Below are 19236 nucleotides of genomic sequence, written 5' to 3'. Positions count from 1 at the left end.
TGAGAACAGCTATTGGGTTGGACCATCTGAAAATGTCATTTTTTTTCAGTTAAAAATGGTAGAATAGCAGTATTTAAAATGATTCAACCTAATAATAGATTCTTATCAAAGTGTATGGGATCTCAAAGCCTTCTTTTTGTAGGATCAAAATAATTTCTGAATAAAAGTATTTCCAAAATAGTAAGATCCAATTAAGGACGTAGTGTAGTTTCGTGGAATCGTCTTGCCTTGACCACTTGTTACCTTATGATTGCAGAATATTTTGACTATTTTGTATACATTAATAATAATCTTTTTTTAAAGAATATTTTATTTATTTATTTGAGAGAGAGAGAGTGAGAGAGAGCATGAAATACAAGAAGGTCAGAGGGAGAAGCAGATTCCCCATAGAGCTAGGAGCCCAATGTGGGACTCAATCCTGGGACTCTGGGATCATGACCGGAGCCGAAGGCAGTCGCTTAACCAACTGAGCTGCCCAGGCAGCCCAATGATACACTTTTTTGTCTGTGTTGGGCTGGGATATGTAATATTTCTACTTCACAAAAATAAATTGTTTTGGTAAATAAGTAGCTAATGAAATGCCACTAAAAAGAAATGTGCTCTTTATGGCTCATAAACTTATTAAGTTGTTAAACACAGAAAAAAGATATCTGGTTATAGAGCTCTTGGTTTCCATATGGTAATTAGTTAACATTTTGTACTGATGCTAAAGAAATGAAATGTGTGTTGCTTCAGAATTTGCCACAGCAAAATAGCAGCCTTGACATGGGGACAGAAGAAGCAAAATCAAGAAGGCAGAAGAAGAAATTGACTGGAAGACACTACGTACCCTGTATCGCCCAGTAGCGTATGTGGGCAGGCTACCACCCATCTGAATTGATCCAACAAATACCAATAAAGTGTTGGGTCCCTGGTGGCTTTGAAATCAGAGAGTCTGGATTTCAGCCTAGGTCTAATTCTTGCAGTGAAGCCTTGGGAAAATTCCTGAATCTTTCAAAACTTCAACTTTTTCATCTATAAAACCAGAATATAGCATTACGTAGACTATGGGGACTTGCCACAGTTAAGTGGGATAAAGGATGTAAAATGCTTAGCTTAGGACATAGAATTCAGAAAGCTCTCCAGATATGTCACACTATTTTTTTTTTTTAAAGATTTTATTTATTTATTTATTTGACAGAGAGAAATCACAAGTAGATGGAGAGGCAGGCAGAGAGAGAGAGAGGGAAGCAGGCTCTCTGCTGAGCAGAGAGCCTGATGTGGGACTCGATCCCAGGACTCTGAGATCATGACCTGAGCTGAAGGCAGCGGCTTAACCCACTGAGCCACCCAGGCGCCTGATATGTCACACTATTTATTGTTGTTTTGTTCCAAGCGTGTGCTAGGCAATCAGGTTACAAACATGAACAGAGGAGTCTCTCCTCTCAAGTACTGAGCAGGAATGTTGAGATTAAGATTGATTTGCAATAAAATAATGATTAAAACAACAAGTTTCAGGTTGTTCATATCCCAAATGATCCTAATAAGAGAGCATAGGAACATCACGCTGAGAAAACATCTAGGATAAGCACAGTCTAGTCATTTGCTCAGTGCCAGTGAGTGGCACTCTCTCCCTTGAACGGGTCTCATGCCCTCCCTCCCATCCTCAGCGGGCATCAGCAGTTCGTAGCATGGAGCGAAAACGCTGAACTTGGTGGACTTAGATAGGATTTATGAGGAGGGATGTTTTTCTGATTATCAACGCAGGAGGCATTAGACCATAATCACGATTGCCAGATTCACCTCAAGAAGAGGACCACCCCATGTCCATCAAGTGATGACGCCTGATAAATGCATGCCTGCAAAGCTGGAGCCCAGGGAGCCTGGGACTGCTTCCTCCATGCACTTACTTGTAAGGTCAGAGTGTCAGATGACCAAACTTTTGTTAGAGACAGAATCACTCTGCTGTCTTTCCCAAAAGTCTACTTTGAAAGGCCAACCAAATGGTACCATGCATATCTCCCAGAACAGCAACAGTTTGGGATAAATGGAACAACAGAGTAGAAGGCTGTCTGTCACAACTCTAGGCTCACCTCCTCCTCTTCCCCTTGTATCTCTCCTCTCTTTCCATAATGGCCTTCGGGCTGTTCACTAGACACATTCCTCCCACTGCTGCCTCAGGGACTTTGAGTTTTCTGTATCCTACTTCTGGAAAGTTCTTGACCTTGAATATGCCCAAGGCTTATTTTTCCTTACCATCTCCAGGTCTTTTTTTGAGACCTGATCCCCCCATGGCATTCTCTAGAACCCTTCTTACTTTATTCATACATACACACACACACATATATATATATACATATATATATATATTTTTTTCCCCCTTAACAGTGATACTATCTATCTATATTTTACTTTATCTTGTTTACTGCTTGCCTCATTTGATTGAATGTAAACTCCACAGGGGCACTAATTTTGTTGTGTTTGGTTTCATTTACTATTATAACACCACAGCTTAGAACAGTGCTCAGCATATAAAGATGATTCCTAAGTATTTGTTGAAAGAAAAAATAAAAAACAGATACTACTAGCACAGGAACACAAACAGGAACATGGTTCCAAATACCAACACTGTGAACTCCAAGTGACTGTGGTAGTAGGAAGAGCAGTGCACTGGTCAGGCAGGTCTAGTTAGAGGACTGGCCAGTAGAAGAAAAAGAACTTTGTTCCTCCTGCTGATCCATTTAGCATGTGCCCAGAAGTAGCACCTGGCTCAGCCTCTAGCTCCTTTGGAGTACCCAAACCTTCCTCATCATGCCTCCCAGTGGTGGCAAAAGCAGCTGGGTGCCTCACACCCCTCAGTTTTTTGAGCCCAGACGCTCTGTGTCCTTCATCTTTGTTCCCAACCCCAAAGATAAGCCATTGCTGCAGCTTCTGTCTCTGAGTTACTTCAGAATTTCTCTTCTGCTCTCTACTCTGTGCAACCGCCTTTTTTTTTTTTTTAAGATTTTGTTTATTTATTTGACAGAGATCACAAGTAGACAGAGAGGCAGATAGAGAGAGTGGGGGAAGCAGGCTCCCCGCTGAGCAGAGAGCCTGATGCGGGGCTCGATCCCAGGACCCCAAGATCATGACCTGTCCCGAAGGCAGAGACTTAACTCACTGAGCCACCCAGGCACCCCTGTGCAACCGCTTTTTATATTAAATCCCTCTTCCGAGAAACCGAGTGTGGTTTCTGTATTTTTTCACACCACCATAATTTAGCAATATAAAAACTTACACATTTTGCCTATCAAATATGGTCTTCTCTGGCTCCAAATATCCAATATCTAGACCTTGGTTTGGCAACCTCTCCTTAAGGAGCCGGACCGTAAATGTTTCAGGTTTTGTGGGTTATGCATCTTTGTTGCAACTACTCTAGTCTGCCTGTAGCTTGAAAATAGCCACAGACAACATGTAATTGAATGGACATGGCTATGTTCCAATAAAACTTTATTTAGAAACAACAGTGGCCACACTTAGCTTTTCTTTGATGACACCGGGTAGACATTCCTCAGGAATTGTAAGAAACAAAAATACAAAACATAACTGCTCCCAAGATTGATTTTGAAAGATTGAGGTTGAAACTCTAATTGCCTTGAAACAGTAAGAACATCAGCATAAGACTCCAATATATATGCAGAAAAGCAAAAGTGGGCAGAATATTCATGCTGCAAAATTCAGGACGAGGTGAAAAGATTTGCAGCCACTGTGCAAGAAGTGCAAGGTCAGAGGGACTTCCTGGTCTACACCCAGCTTACACTGCCCTACTCACTCTGCCTTGACCCCAGGAATGAGTCAGGAAGTATAGCCCACACCGGAAGCCTGAACCAAACAGAACATCTGAGTGGCTTTATTCCTCTTTGAAATGGAAAGGGATTTATTTATTTATTTGTTTGTTTATTATCTATAGTCACTTCCTCTCTCCCTGTTAGGATTTTTCTGGGAATAAATAAGACAGGTAGGATAATGGCCGACATTCATATTTATAAAGGCTTTTACGTCCCAAGATGTTGACTGACATTAAGCCAGTGTAATCCCAAGTGACGAGAAAGAGGTGAAAGGTGAAAACCTATGAACTACGTGGATAAATGATTCACAAGCCCATGAAACATTCAGCCCTTGTAGCAAAGGGCTGTTTTCCCTTGAAAAATACTTAGAAGTAGTTGTAGTGGGACATCAAAAAAAGGTGTTACCATGTAAACCGAGAATGACTAGTTTGTGCTAGAAAGAAAAACCGATTAAAGGACATCAGCCTTTGGTGATGCTGCAAGCTCTAATACTGAATCGCTGAAGAACTTTTCAGAAAGATTTATGGGCATAATCAACAAGGTGACTCTGTGATAAGTGCTTGTCTTCTAGGATACGAGGAAAGATGCTCAATGGAAAACAAAACTGCCACAAAAATTGCCCTTCCCAGAATTCTTCAGGCAAAACTTTCAAGAGTGTGAGACAAGTGTAATTAGAGTGCTAGTCTCTGGACTGTTAAAGGAACAAAAAAGTTAAAAATACATAAAGAATCATAACTACAGACTTATTCCGGGGTGCTGGGTTGTTCCAGGCATTGTACACTTAGTAAGTTATTCTCATCTCAGTTTTACAAGTAAGGAAACTGAGGTGCAGACAGGCCTAGAGGGTAAGCAAACTCAAGTCCGTGACTACTAAGCCCCAAGAAGCTACACCTGAAGAAGCAGCATTGCTCAGAACCCTGTGGTTACAACCACTCTTCTAATCAACCCGAGTGTTTGGGAGGGTTGCTGCACATGGTAGAAGCTGTCCAGGCAGTTTCTGTGAACTGCTGTGGATACATTAGGCATTAGGGAAGTGTTCAAAATCAATGTTCACAATGAATCCAGACAGATGGGTTGGGGGTATCATTTGGACTTGTGGGGTTGGTAGGTTGTATCAGAACATCATTGGTCCTAGTGCTGCAAAATCTAAGGGGTACCATTTATTTTTTAGAAAACCCCAGTGTTTTCTCTCCAGACCGTTATTAAAAATGGCCACTTTGTGAGGTGTCCACGGAGCTCAGTTGGTTTAGCGTCTGATTCTTATTTCAGGCTCAGGTCATGATCTCAGGGTCATGGGACCTAGCCCTGAGTCTGGCTCCATGCTCAGCAGGGAGTCTGCCTGAGGAATCTCTGTCCCTCTCCTACCCCTCCCCACCTCCCTAAAATGAATAAATAAATCTTAAAAAAAAAAAAAAAAGGCAACTTTGTGACTTCCTGGAAAGGAGGTTGGACCACCCCCACTCTCTCTTCCAAAGGTAGGAACTTCAATAAATTTCTTTTCTTCCTTTCTTTTCATGGTTTCCAGATGTAAGACATAACACAATCCTGAATAACTTGGGCCCTTCAGTGACCATTTTCATGAGTATGAAGTCATCCAATAAAAAGATACAATGATATTTCCTTTACAGCGAAAGCCACCCTGAGGAGCTTCTTCCCCACCACGTTCCCCGCGTCTGTGCCATGCCCCTCCCACCACGCCTCCACCCTTTCCTCGACACTTGGAGGTAGAAGTGGGCCCAACCTGCGCCTCCAATCCTCGTCTTCTTCATCCTAAGGGACATGTTTTCTTTTCTCCTCCCTCAGGATCCAGTGTCTTTTTGCTGCTCCCTCTGCCCTGCCCTTAAGCAGACACAGGGTGCAGCGATCAGAACAAAAGGTTTATCTGACTGTGCTGCCATCTCCTCATTTCTCTGCCTGTGTTTATCTTATCAGCAAAGTCTGAAATCGCCAATCCACATCTGTGGTCTTCATCTTGTCACTGTTCCTCCTCATGTCTCTGGGTCTAGCCCTCGCTACTTACAACACACCCATTTCTCCTTCCTGGTCTTTATGGGGGTTTATTTTCTGGACAATATGTTTGGCCAATTAATCAGGTAATTTTATATCATTATTTGAATATTTAATCTGGACAATCATGTCTTAACTAGACAAGTTGTAAGCTAGCTGGAAGGATGACTTATTTTATCTTCATTAGACAGCAGCCAGCATTGGACTCTACACACAGGAAGTACTAGACAAATGGGTGACTTGACTCCATATTTATGAATATAATTATTTTAATCAGATTCGGGCAACATTAAAATGTTAATCAAAAAATATTCTTGGGCCCTAGAGACACAAAATATGGAAAACATGAACAAAACAAGAAACCTTTTACTCCCAGGAAGCCTACATTCCAACGGTGGGAGGTACAGGAACAAAGTCTAAGTACCTAATGCCATAGGTTAGGTGGTCATAGGTGCCGTGGAGAAAGTAAAGCTAGGAGGGGGGAAAGGAGTGTCAGGTTTGGAGAGAGGGCTGTATTCAGTAATTTGGTGAGGCGAGGCCCTAAGCATAAGGTGGTATTTTAGCAGAGACCTGAAGGAGGTAAGGGGGTAAGCAACAGACAGTCCCAGGGAAGAGGGATCCTGGCAGAATATCTGCAGGTTTGGAACCTGAGAGGCCGGATGGGTGAACAATGATGAGGAAGGAGCAGGGGAGGAACTCAGAGGAGCAGCGAGGAGGGTCAGGTCACAGGGGCCTTTTAGGCCCTTGTGGGGATTGTGGTTTTTGCTCTGAAAGATGGGGAGTCATCGAATGCTTCGGAGCAGAGAAAAATGTGATCAGACCTCTGTTTCAAAGTGGTCACTGTATCAGTTTTCTGTTGCTGCTTCACAAATGACACACACACAGTAGTTTAATACAACACCTCCTATTAGCTCAGAGTTCAGTGGGTGGGACTTGTAGCCTGGCATGGCTGGCTTCCCCGCCCAGGGTCTCCCAAGGCAGAAATCCAGGCTTTGGCCACACTGAGCCCTCACCCTCATTTGGAGGCTCCAGGTTTGGGGGTGGGGGTGGGAAGGGTATGGTGAGGGGGAAGCTGCTTCCCAGCTCATGCAGGTTGTTGGCAGAATTCAGTTTTGCACGGTTGTAGGAGCGATGTCACTGTTTCCTTGCTGGCTACCAGCCAAAGTCTGCTATCACTTCGGAGAGGCCTCTCACATCCCTTGTCACATGGGCCCCTCCAAATCAGCAATGGTGTGAAAAATCTTTTTTGTGCCTCAAAAATCTCTGACTACCCCTTCTGTGAGCAGCCAGAAAAACTCTACTTTTTTTTTTTTTTTTTTTTAAGGCTCATGTGATCAAGTCGGGCCCATGTAGGTAATCTCCCTTTCTTGAAGTGGACTGTGTCACAGAACACAACCTAATGACCATAATTAAATCCATCATATCCATGATCTCATAGCTTGTACGTGGGGGAAAGGAGGAAATTTGGAGAGTCATTTTATTTTATTTTATTTTAAAGATTTTATTTGTTTATTTGAGAGAGAGAGAGAGAGAGCACGAGCGCGCATGAGCAGGGGGAGGGGCAGAGGGAGAGGGGCAAGCAGACTCCTTGTGAAGCATGAAGTCCAGTGTTGGGGTATGATCCCAGGAACCTGAGATCATGACCTGAGCTGAAGTCAGACGCTTAACCACTTAATCAACTGAAGCATTCAGGCATCCCTGGGGAGTCATTTTAGAATTCTGGTCCCCTTGGTCACCTTCCTGTTGTGGTGAGAACACACTGTGGAAGCTTAAGGAAATTGGGAGGTTTTTTGCAAGAATTCAAGGAAAAGGTGATGGGCACCTGGGACTGGGGCGTTGCAATGGAGGTGGTGAGATATGGTCAAATTTTCAAAGAACATGCGAACAGAAGTGATGGGATTTTGCTGACCAACTGGATATTGAATATAAATGAGTCTGTGGAATTGAGAAAAGCTTCACGGATCTTGGGCTTGGCAACTAGAGAAACGGCATTGCTATGTGCTGAGACAAGGTGCCATAAGGGAGGAATAGGTTTGACAGGACTTTGGGGAGATGTTGCTTTGAGATGCCAGTAACATCCAAATGGAGATGCCTGCTCAGATATACATGTAGAGTTTTGGAAAGAGGTCTGGTCTGATGATTGGGGCTTTGTCGGGTTATAGATAGTGTTTAAGGCCATGGGATTCCCTGAGATCACCCAGTGGAAGGAAGGAAGAAGGAAGGAAGAAGTTCCAGAGTGCAGCCCTGCTGGGTTCAAGGTTAGAAGTCAGATGTGAAGAGAAACTTCTAAGGAGAATGGGGAGGGGGGGCATGCAGTGAGGTAAAAGGAACACCAGGAGAAGAGTAGAAACCCAGAGGGAGGGGGAAAGGAAGGAAGACCAAGTGACAGGACAGTGAGTCACAGAGAGAGAACTGGGCTTTGAACTTAGCCACACACAGGTTAGGGAGCTTGAGGAGAACTGAGCTGTTTCAGTGGCGGGGTGGGGGTCAGCCTCATTCTAGTGGGTTTAAGAGAGAATGGGAAGAGGAACTGTAGACAGAGATAAGACAAAGCTCTTTGAGGAGTTCTGTGGTAGAAAGAGCAGGGAGAAGGACTGAGATGTTGGCAGGATGTGCGATTCTGAGAGGATTCTCCTTTCCTCCCTGCTCCCTCTTTTCCTTTCCTTTCGTGAGAGGTTATAGCACAATTAGATGGAGAGGAGAAATTGATGATGCAGACAGCAGGAGAAATAGCCAGAGCCCTATCTCTATGCAAAGCATAAAGGGTAGAACCCGCGCTCAAAGGAGGATCTGGCCTCTAGCAGGTGCTGGAAAAGTTGCCTAATGCCCTAGGAGGGGCCAAGGCAGGTGAGGGCTCAGAGGGGCTGGTGGGAATGGAGGCTAGTCTCTCTTGGGAGGGCCTTTCTTTTCTCATTAAAATAGGAAGCCAGATTGTCAGCTGAGGGGATGCTGGGGGCTTGGGCAGGAAGACGTATGACAGCCCACTAGCAGCATGAGTAAGGGAGCAGGTAGGGAGCCTGGGATTGCCAGGCCTCACGAGAAGCCACTGATACCAGGTTCTAGATTTTCTTTTCAGCACAGTCAAACCACTTTCATCTGCAAAAAATCATTACCATGTAGTAATGATGCCCCCACCAAACCCAGAGATTTAACAATAAAGATTTGGGTCATCAAATCCAGACCCAGTGAATTTATTTTGTTTGCTTTTATTTACTGATTGTATTTTGTTTTTATGGCCATTAGTTATTTCAAATCCTACTTTCCCGGGTCAACTGTTGCAGGTCTAATGCTTACCATGTATTTTAAAACAATCCTCTTTTTATTTTTTGTTGACTGTTTCTACTACCTTTTCACATTATTAATTGGATAAAATATGACAATTTATATGGGTTTTTAATGAAAAAATTGAGAGTAACTCCCCTCAGATATTTCTGATCTGCTCTACTGTCTCAGACTTGTATCTTAAATATTTCAAATCAATTCCTCCCTGTTCTTAATCATGTTAGATGCTAAATTAGAGCGGGTACGGGGCCCAAAATGCCTTTAGGATAGAAAACAACATCGAAACAGTATGCTCTGCAATAAATTTAGGTGATTAGGAAAGCAAGTGGGAAAGGGGGAAGGAAAGTTATATGATCAGATACTTCAGAGATCAGAGTGCACTTGGCATATATTTTCTTTTTTAGCTAATTAAATCTTTCAATCTAATGAAAAGAAAACAATGATAAAATATACGATATGCCTGCATAAACCCTCTGCCCCACCCATTTCTTTCTTTTGGAATTCCCAGCTCCTTAGGTAATTCTCCTTCCCCTTCCATGTGTTAAGGAAGAAGTTTCCTCCTCATCCCAGAAATATGAGTCTCGATTAATCCAGTACACACACACACACACACACACACACACACACACACAAATCCAGAGACCAACCTTCCTTCCCCATGCTGGTGACTAGATTAGAATGGATGAGTGACACAAAGCTGGCCAATGAGATGTGAGGGAAGGTCTGCCTTAGGCCTAGGGACTTCTGGAAAGGCTATCTCTCCCTGATAGTACAGACTGTGAATGAGGAAGTATCATCTTCTGTCCTGGGAAATAGTTGTGTGAACAAATGATGCGCTTCTGTGACACCCATACTCGACCCTGAGAGGCAAGCTTGAGAAGATCAGCCAACAGTCTGAGGAGGGGTGCAGCTAAAAAGACAGAAAGATGCCAGGCCCTTGAGGACGTTGTTGGACCACTGCGTTAAACTCAAGAACTGCCCCACTTCTACGCATCCAGTTATGTTAGAGGCTAACAATAGGACAATAGTAACACTCTATAGTTAACAATTTTTTTTTTTAAGATTTTATTTGAGAGAGAGCCAGTATGCATTGGTGGGGGAAAGCCCCAGGGGCAGACGGAAAGGGAGAAGTAGACTCCCCACTGAGCAGGGAGCCAGCTGGAGGCAGGGCTCCATTCCAGGACCCTGAGATCATGACCTGAGCTGAAGGCAGATGCTTAACCCACTGAGCCACCCAGGCGCCCTGAAACACTTTATAGTTTAAACAAGTTTTGGGCAGGTACTCTGTTACCTGCAGCCAGAAACACTCTGACATAGTCCTCCTACAGAATCAGGGGCCGTAATTGCTGAGGGCAAAACACGGTGGTGAACGGTGTACCTGGGACTTGGTCTGGTGGCTCCGGTATTGGAAAGAGTGTATTTGGGCCCATTAATTATTAAACGGTTATGCCTGGTTAGTTTTTACACAGACTTCCCCGGACAACATTTATCACTGCCCTTTAGTGCTTCCCTAGTACTTTGATCTTTTACTAGAAGGATACTGAGCCCTTTTTACTATAGTTAATGTTTATGCTTCCTTTAATATTGGGAATTGCTCGAGGATAAGGGCCGTACCTATCATTTTTATATCTCTTGTGGGTAACAAAGTGCCTGGTATGTAGAAGATGTTCCATAAATATTTGCTGAACTGGAGAATCACCATCTGTTGCCAAGTATGTGCTTGGTGCACAGTGGAGAAGGCGTCCCTGAGCACTTCCTCCTGATCCCTGAAGCAAAGGCACCAGGACAAAGGAATTAGTTCAGAGGAACCACTGCAGATTAGCTCTCGTGGGAAAGACAGAGCCCTGAGAGCACAAGAAAGTTCTCCACTTGGACTACGCAGACAACAATTCAAGAATCATCCTTATCTGGGTGCCTTCCTTCCCTCTTTGCTTTCCACCACACTCTACCTCCAAAGTCCATCCTGTTGTTGTTGTTTTTTTTTTTTCTCTCTCTCTCTCTCTCTTTTTTTTAACTTCTCCAATACTACCCCCCTCTCCAGTCTGCTGTCATCTCACAAATGCTCCTTCCCAACCTGCTTCTATTATGTATGAAGAAAGTCAGAGACATGTTTTAAAAGTAGAATTGAGATCATCCACATTCTTGCATGGAATAAAGAGAAACTCCTTTCTGTGTCCCTCTGCCTTCTCTGTCACCCTTCATTTTTGTTCTAGTACTATTCTTGTTTAAAGTCAGTCAGGTGCTTGCCTCCCCCCTGCTTCCCCACAGATGGTAATGGTCCATGGAAGCAGGCAGCTCCCTTCTACTGTTTAGGGCCAGCTCCCCAGACCCACGATAACCCCCGACATGCAGTAACTGTTCCAGACATGTTGGTGAGTTATCAAATCCTGAATCTGGCCACCACAGGACCACAGCTCTGATGAGGTTTTAAGTCTTATAGTACAAGTTTTCTATCCAAAATAAAAGAAAAAAGGAAAAAAACAGGGGAATAGAGCCATCTGTGAAATTCATGGACCTGAGCTTGAGCAGGTCAGGCTTTAAAAAAATTGGGGACGATAAGAAGAGGCAGTCTCAGCCCCACAGAGATGCTGTCAAGGCCACTGGGGCCTCCCAACCAGTTTTGGAGGACCCAGTGTAAAGTCAGGGATGGAGTATGTGGGGGTTCCCACTTGATACCCCTCCTGCTCCCTCTTCCTTCCATAGTCCTCAGGGTGCAAGGAACAAGGTCACAACAGGCTTTGGCTCTGCCTGGAATTACTGTGCTTCTAGGGACTTCGATGCTGAAATATGTGTCCCAAGCTCATGCATCCACTTGCTTCCCCCGTGAACCAAATAATGAAGAAACGTGCACATGAATGGATACAGGTAACTAGAGCCAAGAGTTTATCATTAAGTTTAAAAAACTTCATAGGAAGTTAGAATTTTGAAGTAAAATATAAAGCTGAAAACGGTACTTGGCAAAAATAATACAGCTAACTCAGGAGTTTGATTTTGTCATTTCAGTTTACTCTTAGATTGAGAGACACACCCTCCTTTGAAGGTCATAGTGGAGCTATGTAGACTAAAGGTAAAAATATTTACAAGATAATTGATTTATAACAATGATGGGTTAGCGTCAAACCATAAAGCTATGATTAATCATTGACTTACAAAAATTTCCACCAAAGCACTTCTTTAAAACAGCTATGGATGGAAATTAGCAGACTCAGGAAAGGCTAAAAGTCAAAAGGTTTGGATTTCCAAGTTGTAGGACTTACTCACAAAGCCCTAAACTTCTATGCCTCCATTTCTTCAATGTAACAAGTCAAGATATTAATACCTTAATGGGTTGTTCTGTGAAGGTAAAATAAAATACTATAATATGCATTAGAAACAAAGTGGTGTAACTGAGCTCAAGAAGCAAATCTGGACCTACTACCTATGAAAAATATGTAGTAAGACCAGTCCAAAGAATGGGATATCAGCCCTGAGCAGGAAGTCACTCCCTGTCTACAGCTTTATACAGGAATGGAGTCAAAAGCAGCAGGAATTTTTCTTCAGGACTGTTGGCATCTTCAGGATATCTCGGCAGATACATGGGAAATTGTAACTTTATGCTAATATAGCCACATAAATTTATACTTGATCAAAACCAGCAGAATGATTTGGAGTTTAAGAGCACCAGCTCTAGAGTCACATTGCCTGCATGTGAATCTCAACTCTGTGGAGCTTTGAGCAAGTTCCTTAACTTCTTGGGTGGCCAGCTTCTACGAAGATCCCGAGGGATCCCCAGGGATCTCAGCTACCAGCACTCATGCCCTTGTGTCATGCCCTCTCGCATGGTATCAAGGCTGGCTTGGGTGAGCAACAGAATACAGCAGAAGTGATGGTGTATCGCTCCTGAAGCTGGGTCACAAAAGGCTCTGTGGCTTTCTACCTGGTCGCTCTCTTTGCTCCTTCTTTCCACCCCATGGAAAGGCCCACACAGTGGGGAACCGAGATGTCTAGCTAACAGCCACAGGACGGAGCTTGGACTTGGATCCACCAGCCCCAGTCAAACTTTCAGATGACATCTTGATTAAAACCTCATGAGAAACCTAGAGCTAGAACCTCCCAGCTAAGCCACCGCCTAATTCCTGACTGGAAGAAAGTGTGAGATGACAAATGTCTGTCATTTCAGGTATTGGGGGAATTCATGATGTAGTAGTAAATCCCAAAAGCAGCCTCTCAAAGTAAAATTTACATTTCGGTACAAATGGAGATGATAATAGAACCTCTCTCAAAGGGTTGTCTTAGGGATCAAAGGAGAATTACATTGAAAGCCCTCAGCCCAGTACCTGGCACAGAGTGAACACATGTTAACTGGTATTACAGGTCCACATGCCTTGTTTTCCATAAGCAAGTGGTCCTGCATGTGCTTACAGTTACTTTTCCCAAGGGCTTTTTTCCCCAGCACTTTGTTAAGTACACAGATCTGGCTCTAGTCAGTCATTTTACACTGTCTTTCTTTATCCATCAACCAGGCAAACAGTCTTCCCTTTTTCCTCTCTGATCCCTTTTGGGATGAGATGCGAGATGCTTACGAGAGAAATTTAAGGCACATACTGGGGCTAGGGAACCACAATCGCTGACCTGAAGAAGACCAACCCACTGACCTCATGAGCACTTGACAAAGGTAGACAATAGTCAGCTGAGCCAGCTGAAGTCAACTTGAGCTTTTACAGAGCTCACTGCTTAGAAACTGACCTCTGAAATACACAAAGCTTTCATTCAGCCTCACTTATGGGCTTTTAAACCTAGAATAGATCAGGCAAACTTCATAGATGCTATCTTTTCTTTCTCTGATTATTCCTGTCTCCTTCACATTTGGGTTTCCTTTTATTACTGCTGGATGGGTGAGCAGTCAAATTTCCTATTAACTGAAAAAATGATGCAGAGGAAATTTACTGCTAAAGCGGTGAAAAGAACAAAAGAACCAGAGACGTTTTTGTCCCATAATAAAACTCAATAATAAAACTATTTGACAAATAACAGCTCAATAATAAAACTATTTGATGAACGACAGCTCAATAATAAAATTATCTGACAAATATTTCAAAAGCATACACTGTAATATGAGATGAAACGGGAAGTAAAGGGATCACAAATACTGAGTCAGAGGTTTTATTACCTGCAAACCATTAGGACTGCTATACTTTCATTAAAAGTAAAGTGTATTTATCTATTTTACTGATGACTAGGGAATTGAATGTTTAAATTTAATATCCTTCTATAATAGGATATCTGAAGATTTCAAAACAAACATACCATCTTTTATTATACACACGGAAAGGGGTGAACTTTTAATTTTGCTGGACAAAATGCATAATTCTTGACCTCAGGGAGTTTTTATTCTAAAAAAAACAAAAAAAAAAAAAACCAAAAAACAGTAGTATTGAGCTCATGGTTCTCTGCCGGTTCTCTCTCCTCTCTCTCTCTTCTGGGTGTGTTTAGTTCTGCTTAAGACATTGTTTCATATGGAAACACTTAACCTTCTCTTAAACCAGCCTCTCAGGGATATGAACTTGGGTTTGCTCATTTCTTCCTCTTTCCTTCTGGCTGTTTATTTCTTAGCTCTCCACTGGATCATGGACTTTGCTTTTCTATCAAACTCGTCTTCCCTCCCTCCCCTTCTTTTCTTCCTTCCTTTTCTTTTCATTCAGCTTTCCTTTCTCCCACCTCCTATTCTCCTTTCCTTCGTGTTTTTTTTTTTTTTTTTTTTTTTAACTTCAAACATAGATGGACAATATGGAGAACATTTCTTGGGTGGTGACTCTGGATTCTTTGTAAGAATGCTGTCCTTCGTTGTGACACAGCCCAGGAATGAGGTTGTTGATTTAGTGAAAATGCCACATTCCTAAGTTTTCATCTACAATAAAGCAACAGTTGAAATAAGATGATTTTTCTTTTCTCTTTTCTGCTAAAATATGCATATATATATATATATATATATATATATATATAAACTAAGAAATATGAGAAAAAAATAACTTGGGTGTTATTTTTTAAGCGTAAAGAAAGCACACAATGAAACCACATATTCACCCAGTTGCCCAAGAAGCACCCTGAGCTGCCTTCCCATTCCTTTTATGTTTAATCAATTACTGAAGCCTAATTGTTCACATTTCTGAGAAGCATGATAGCCTCTAAATTCTGCTCTGCACCAGTCTTCTGGGATACTTCCCTGTTTCCTCTCTAGCTTTGCCTCCCCCTAAACCCACATTCCCATCGTCATGCCCAACAGTCCAGGCATATGCAAAATTCTGAGTAGTTCTCATTATCTGCAAGTTAAAATCAACTCTTTTAGCTGCTGCCCACCCTGCTCTTCTGCCAGGAGTCCTTTTATGATCCAATTAGAGGATAGATAATGATCTGTGTCTCTTTGACTTATAAGGCATTTACATTTTCTGGAAAATCTTATCTCCAGACACTGACATTAACTATTTGAGTATCCCCACAGAAGAAACTTCCCTGAGAAGACTTCCTTGACATTCCCAGAAGTAATCCTTCTAATCTACAGGTAAGTTTGCTCAAGTCTCTCTAAATTATTTTATTGAATCCCGATGCTTAGATGGAGACACATGAATCTCTGGAGAAATCCTCATCAAAAGAATGTTCTTGAAATATCTGTCCAAATTTCATTTAGGGAAGAGACTAGGTGTTTAAGGGAAATGGCAAAACAGCCCCTCCCCAGTCTGCATACCCCACCTGGTAAAGCAAAATCCCTCCGGAGTCAACTTGACCAAACCCCCTAGAAGGCAGTTGTATGACTCAGGCCCCTAGAACATTTCACTGCCTATTTCAAGTGGCTTATCGAAGGTCAGTGTTCCTTCCAACTTTCCCTAAGGAACGTGCTGATAATTACAGTTTTATACCCATCCTTCCTTGTGACGCTGTGCTGCCTCAGTGATGGTCTGGAGAAAAAGGCACTATCCAGGTTACTTTGTTGTTTGTTTGTTTGTTTGTTTTTGCATATTTGTCTCCCAGTAGATATAAACTTCTTGAGGTCAGAGATCTTTATAATCTTTATAAACTTTAATCTTTGTATTTGCAACAAGTAGCACAGTGCCTGGCACGTACTGTCAGTCCTGTGAATATTTGTTGATGGTATGGATGACCCCTTTTTAAAAAAGATTTTATTTCTTTATTTGAGAGAGAGAGATCATGAGCAAGGGTGGGGTGTAGAGGGAGGAGACTCCCCACTAAGTAGGGAGTCTGACATGGGACTCAATCCCAGGACCCTAAGATCATGACCTGAGCCAAAGGCAGATGTTTAACCAACTGAGCCACCCAGGCACCCTGAATGACTCATTCTTACAACTAAGCTTTGCGTATGTGGTTGTTTCAAAATACGAAATATCACTTTATGAAAACAGTTACATTTTAACACAACAAAAAATGTAAGGGAACTAATGTCTGCCATTGAATTGTCTTAAATGGTGGCAACCATTGCTTTCTTTAAGGATTTTTTTTGTTTTTAATGTATTTGACAGAGAGAGAGAGAGACAGACAGACACAGAGAGAGTACCAGCAGGGGCAGCAGCAGAGAGAAAGGGAGACGCAGGCTCTCTGCTGAGCAGGGAGCCTGATACGGGACTCGATCCCAGAACCCTGGAATCATGACCTGAGCTGAACGCAGATGCTAACCATTGCTTTCTTAACTAAAAGTCATTATCAGTAGGTCAGCACTCTCAGGTACTTAACCTTTGGCATCTTTGCCTGGCCCTGAAACTGCCAGGCAAACAGCTCTTGACAGCTTCACAAACTAATTCTGAACCGTCCCCTTGCAATTCACAGAAGACCCCTCAGTATGTGAGCACTGTCTGCACATTTCCTGGCTGACTAGACCATCCAGAGAGAATGCTTCAGTTGGCTGACTAGAATGTGTAATACTGAAACGAAAGTAAATATTTACTTAAAAGGAAAGTAAGGCCAGAAGAAACCCAAACTAGATGTTCTCAACTTGTTTGCATCCAATAATGTGTATCCCATTACATGAAGGTTTTATAGTAAGAGCTAGAGCTGAACTGCATCAGGCAAGCTAAAAAAAAAAAATGAAGGCAGCTTTAAATGAAAGAATCCACCAAACATCACTGATCCCACCCACCTCTGAATATTACTGTGTACACCGGCTTTATGATTTACTGTGACATATTCCTGTAAATGGTGAAGCAGTTATTTCTTTGCATCTTAACTCTCTGATTAACGGATTTTCATCATCCTGGAAGGAAAAGAAACTGGGTTCCCCACGAAGTGTCTTCTCAAAACTGTCTTTTGGGGCTTTTCCTTCTGTTATTTTTTCCCTCCTCTTATGATATCCTTACTACTGTTTGAAAACTTTAAACACCGTATCTTTTCCCTTGAAGATCACAACTACAAAGGTTTGGGTTTTTTCTACTTTAAATCATATTAAATTTAAAATTTAAACTTGAATTTAATAAAAAGAAATCTTAAGACTTCTCCTTGATTTCAGGAAGTATGTATTTATGATACAAAGCTGTCCCAGCCTGAACACTGAAGACCCCACCAAGGGCATCTAGCCACTCCATAGAAAGAAGCAGCCACAACAACAGGGAAGCCTCAGTTACAACCTGGTGCACTCGTACAAGCCTCTAGCGAGATCCTTAGCTCTCCTCCGTGTGCTTAGCGTGGTAAGATAGAACCTATACTGGTCTCGACTCTCTTACCATTTGCAAATGTTTCAAACTTACTGCCTTTGTTCAGCAGAACCGCTGGCACGGTGATGACGGTGACAAGCGCAGCAAGCCCCAGCAGTCCCAGGAGCACCTTCCACGGCGTCTGCAAGCCGGTCAGATCATACCCAGTTAGAGCGAGCCCTCTGCCCCAGTCTGGTAGAGATAGAGGCTCGGGGCCCGCGCTGCACCTTAGGCAGCGGGATTTGCCCATGGGCTAACATCGGAAGAGGGGCACAGTGGCTGAGAGGGGTTTGGAGTGCGGAGGTTGCATGAGTGGCTGCCCCTGAACTTGTGGCAGCTGAGTCCATTGGCGTTTGCTTCTCTACGGCCTCCTGCATGTCAGAAGCCAAGTAAGAGAGAAGCCAAGTGAGGGTGCGAGCGGGCGATTTATGGGCGGCTCTCAGCGTCCTCCCAGGCTCGGCTGCCTGGTTCTAGCAGAAACCCCGGGGGGCCGAGCGCCAGGCGGGGGCTCTGAGACGTCCCTTCACCTGACAGGGGGCGGCCCTGGAGCTTCCACCGAAGAGGAGCTCCTGGTCGCGTTCCTCCAGCTTCGGGGTCCATTTGGGGAGACTCTGGTGAGGAAGCCCCTACGATTCAACCTTGGGGTTAGGAAAGGCGCTGCTCACTCACCTTCATCGTCGGCGTGTGCCCGGAACTGAGTGCCGGGAGCAGGAGCGCAGGCAGAAGTCAGGCGACCCGCAGGGACGCGCGTCCAGCTCCGCCGCTCCGGGCCGCGGAGTCACTCGGCGCTCCCAAGTTTCTGCCCCGAGTTAAACATTAGTGAGCGTCCCGCCCGCTCGGTATAAAGGCCGCGCGCGGGCAGGCTGCGGGCGAAGGCGCGCCGGGCGCGGGGCACTGGCATCCCGGCCGGAGGGCGCCCGAGAGGCGCCTCCCCCGTGTGCCGGGCGCGGGGCGGCAGCCGGGGCGCGCAGGGTGCAGGGCCCCCGGGACGCGCGGGCGGGGCTGCGAGAGCCGGAGCCGGGGAGAGCCAGCGCCTGCCGCCGGCGCGCACAAGGTGGTCCGCCCGAGCAGAAAGGGACCTTGGCGCTGCCCTCCCATGGGGTCTGCAAACTCAGGGCTCACTGCTGGCAGCCCAGCTAAAACCCAGGTCTCTGTCTTGTGCTAGTGAAAGTCTGTTGGGAGGTAGTGGGGGTGTTCCAACTTTCTGGAAGGCAAAGGGAGAGAAAGGTGATTGTTCCTTTGTGAATGGCGCTTAAAGGCTAAGTAGCTGAATTCGCCCTCCGTAGGGTATTTCCAGCTTGTCTTGCAGGTTTACCTTCTCATAAGATGCCAAAAATAACAATAACACTTATGTGGAACTTACTTTCCCCCCTGGGAGCTACTCTAAGGATTTACTGTGTTTATTTTACAGGGAGAAAGCCTAGGCACAGAAAGGTTAAGTCACTCCAGTCCGAGGCACTCAGCTA

At 43.9% G+C, this 19236-nt stretch overlaps 1 protein-coding gene across 2 annotated transcripts in view; it reads right to left on the bottom strand.

The window, feature by feature from the left end:
• DPP4 (dipeptidyl peptidase 4) overlaps window positions 1-18759 on the bottom strand; it is a 79582-nt gene extending 60823 nt beyond the window's left edge. The window contains exons 1-2 of one of the 2 annotated variants that reach the window (XM_013051995.2): window positions 18440-18759; window positions 17801-17912 (exon numbers count right to left, since the gene is read on the bottom strand). In XM_013051995.2, coding sequence (XP_012907449.1) covers window positions 17801-17912; window positions 18440-18445 — 118 coding nt within the window. In that variant the 5' untranslated portion in view covers window positions 18446-18759. The remainder of the gene's footprint in view (window positions 1-17800; window positions 17913-18439) is intronic. The other variant, XM_004743951.3, reaches the window with a different exon arrangement.
• Window positions 18760-19236: the final 477 nt, after the last annotated feature.

Source organism: Mustela putorius, unplaced genomic scaffold (genome assembly GCF_011764305.1).
Source record: "Mustela putorius furo isolate JIRA1106 unplaced genomic scaffold, ASM1176430v1.1 tig00003869_pilon_pilon_pilon, whole genome shotgun sequence".
Lineage (NCBI taxonomy): Eukaryota > Metazoa > Chordata > Mammalia > Carnivora > Mustelidae > Mustela > Mustela putorius.
The sequence above is the reverse complement of the archived record's forward strand: the minus strand, read 5'-3'. Positions and strand labels throughout refer to the sequence as shown.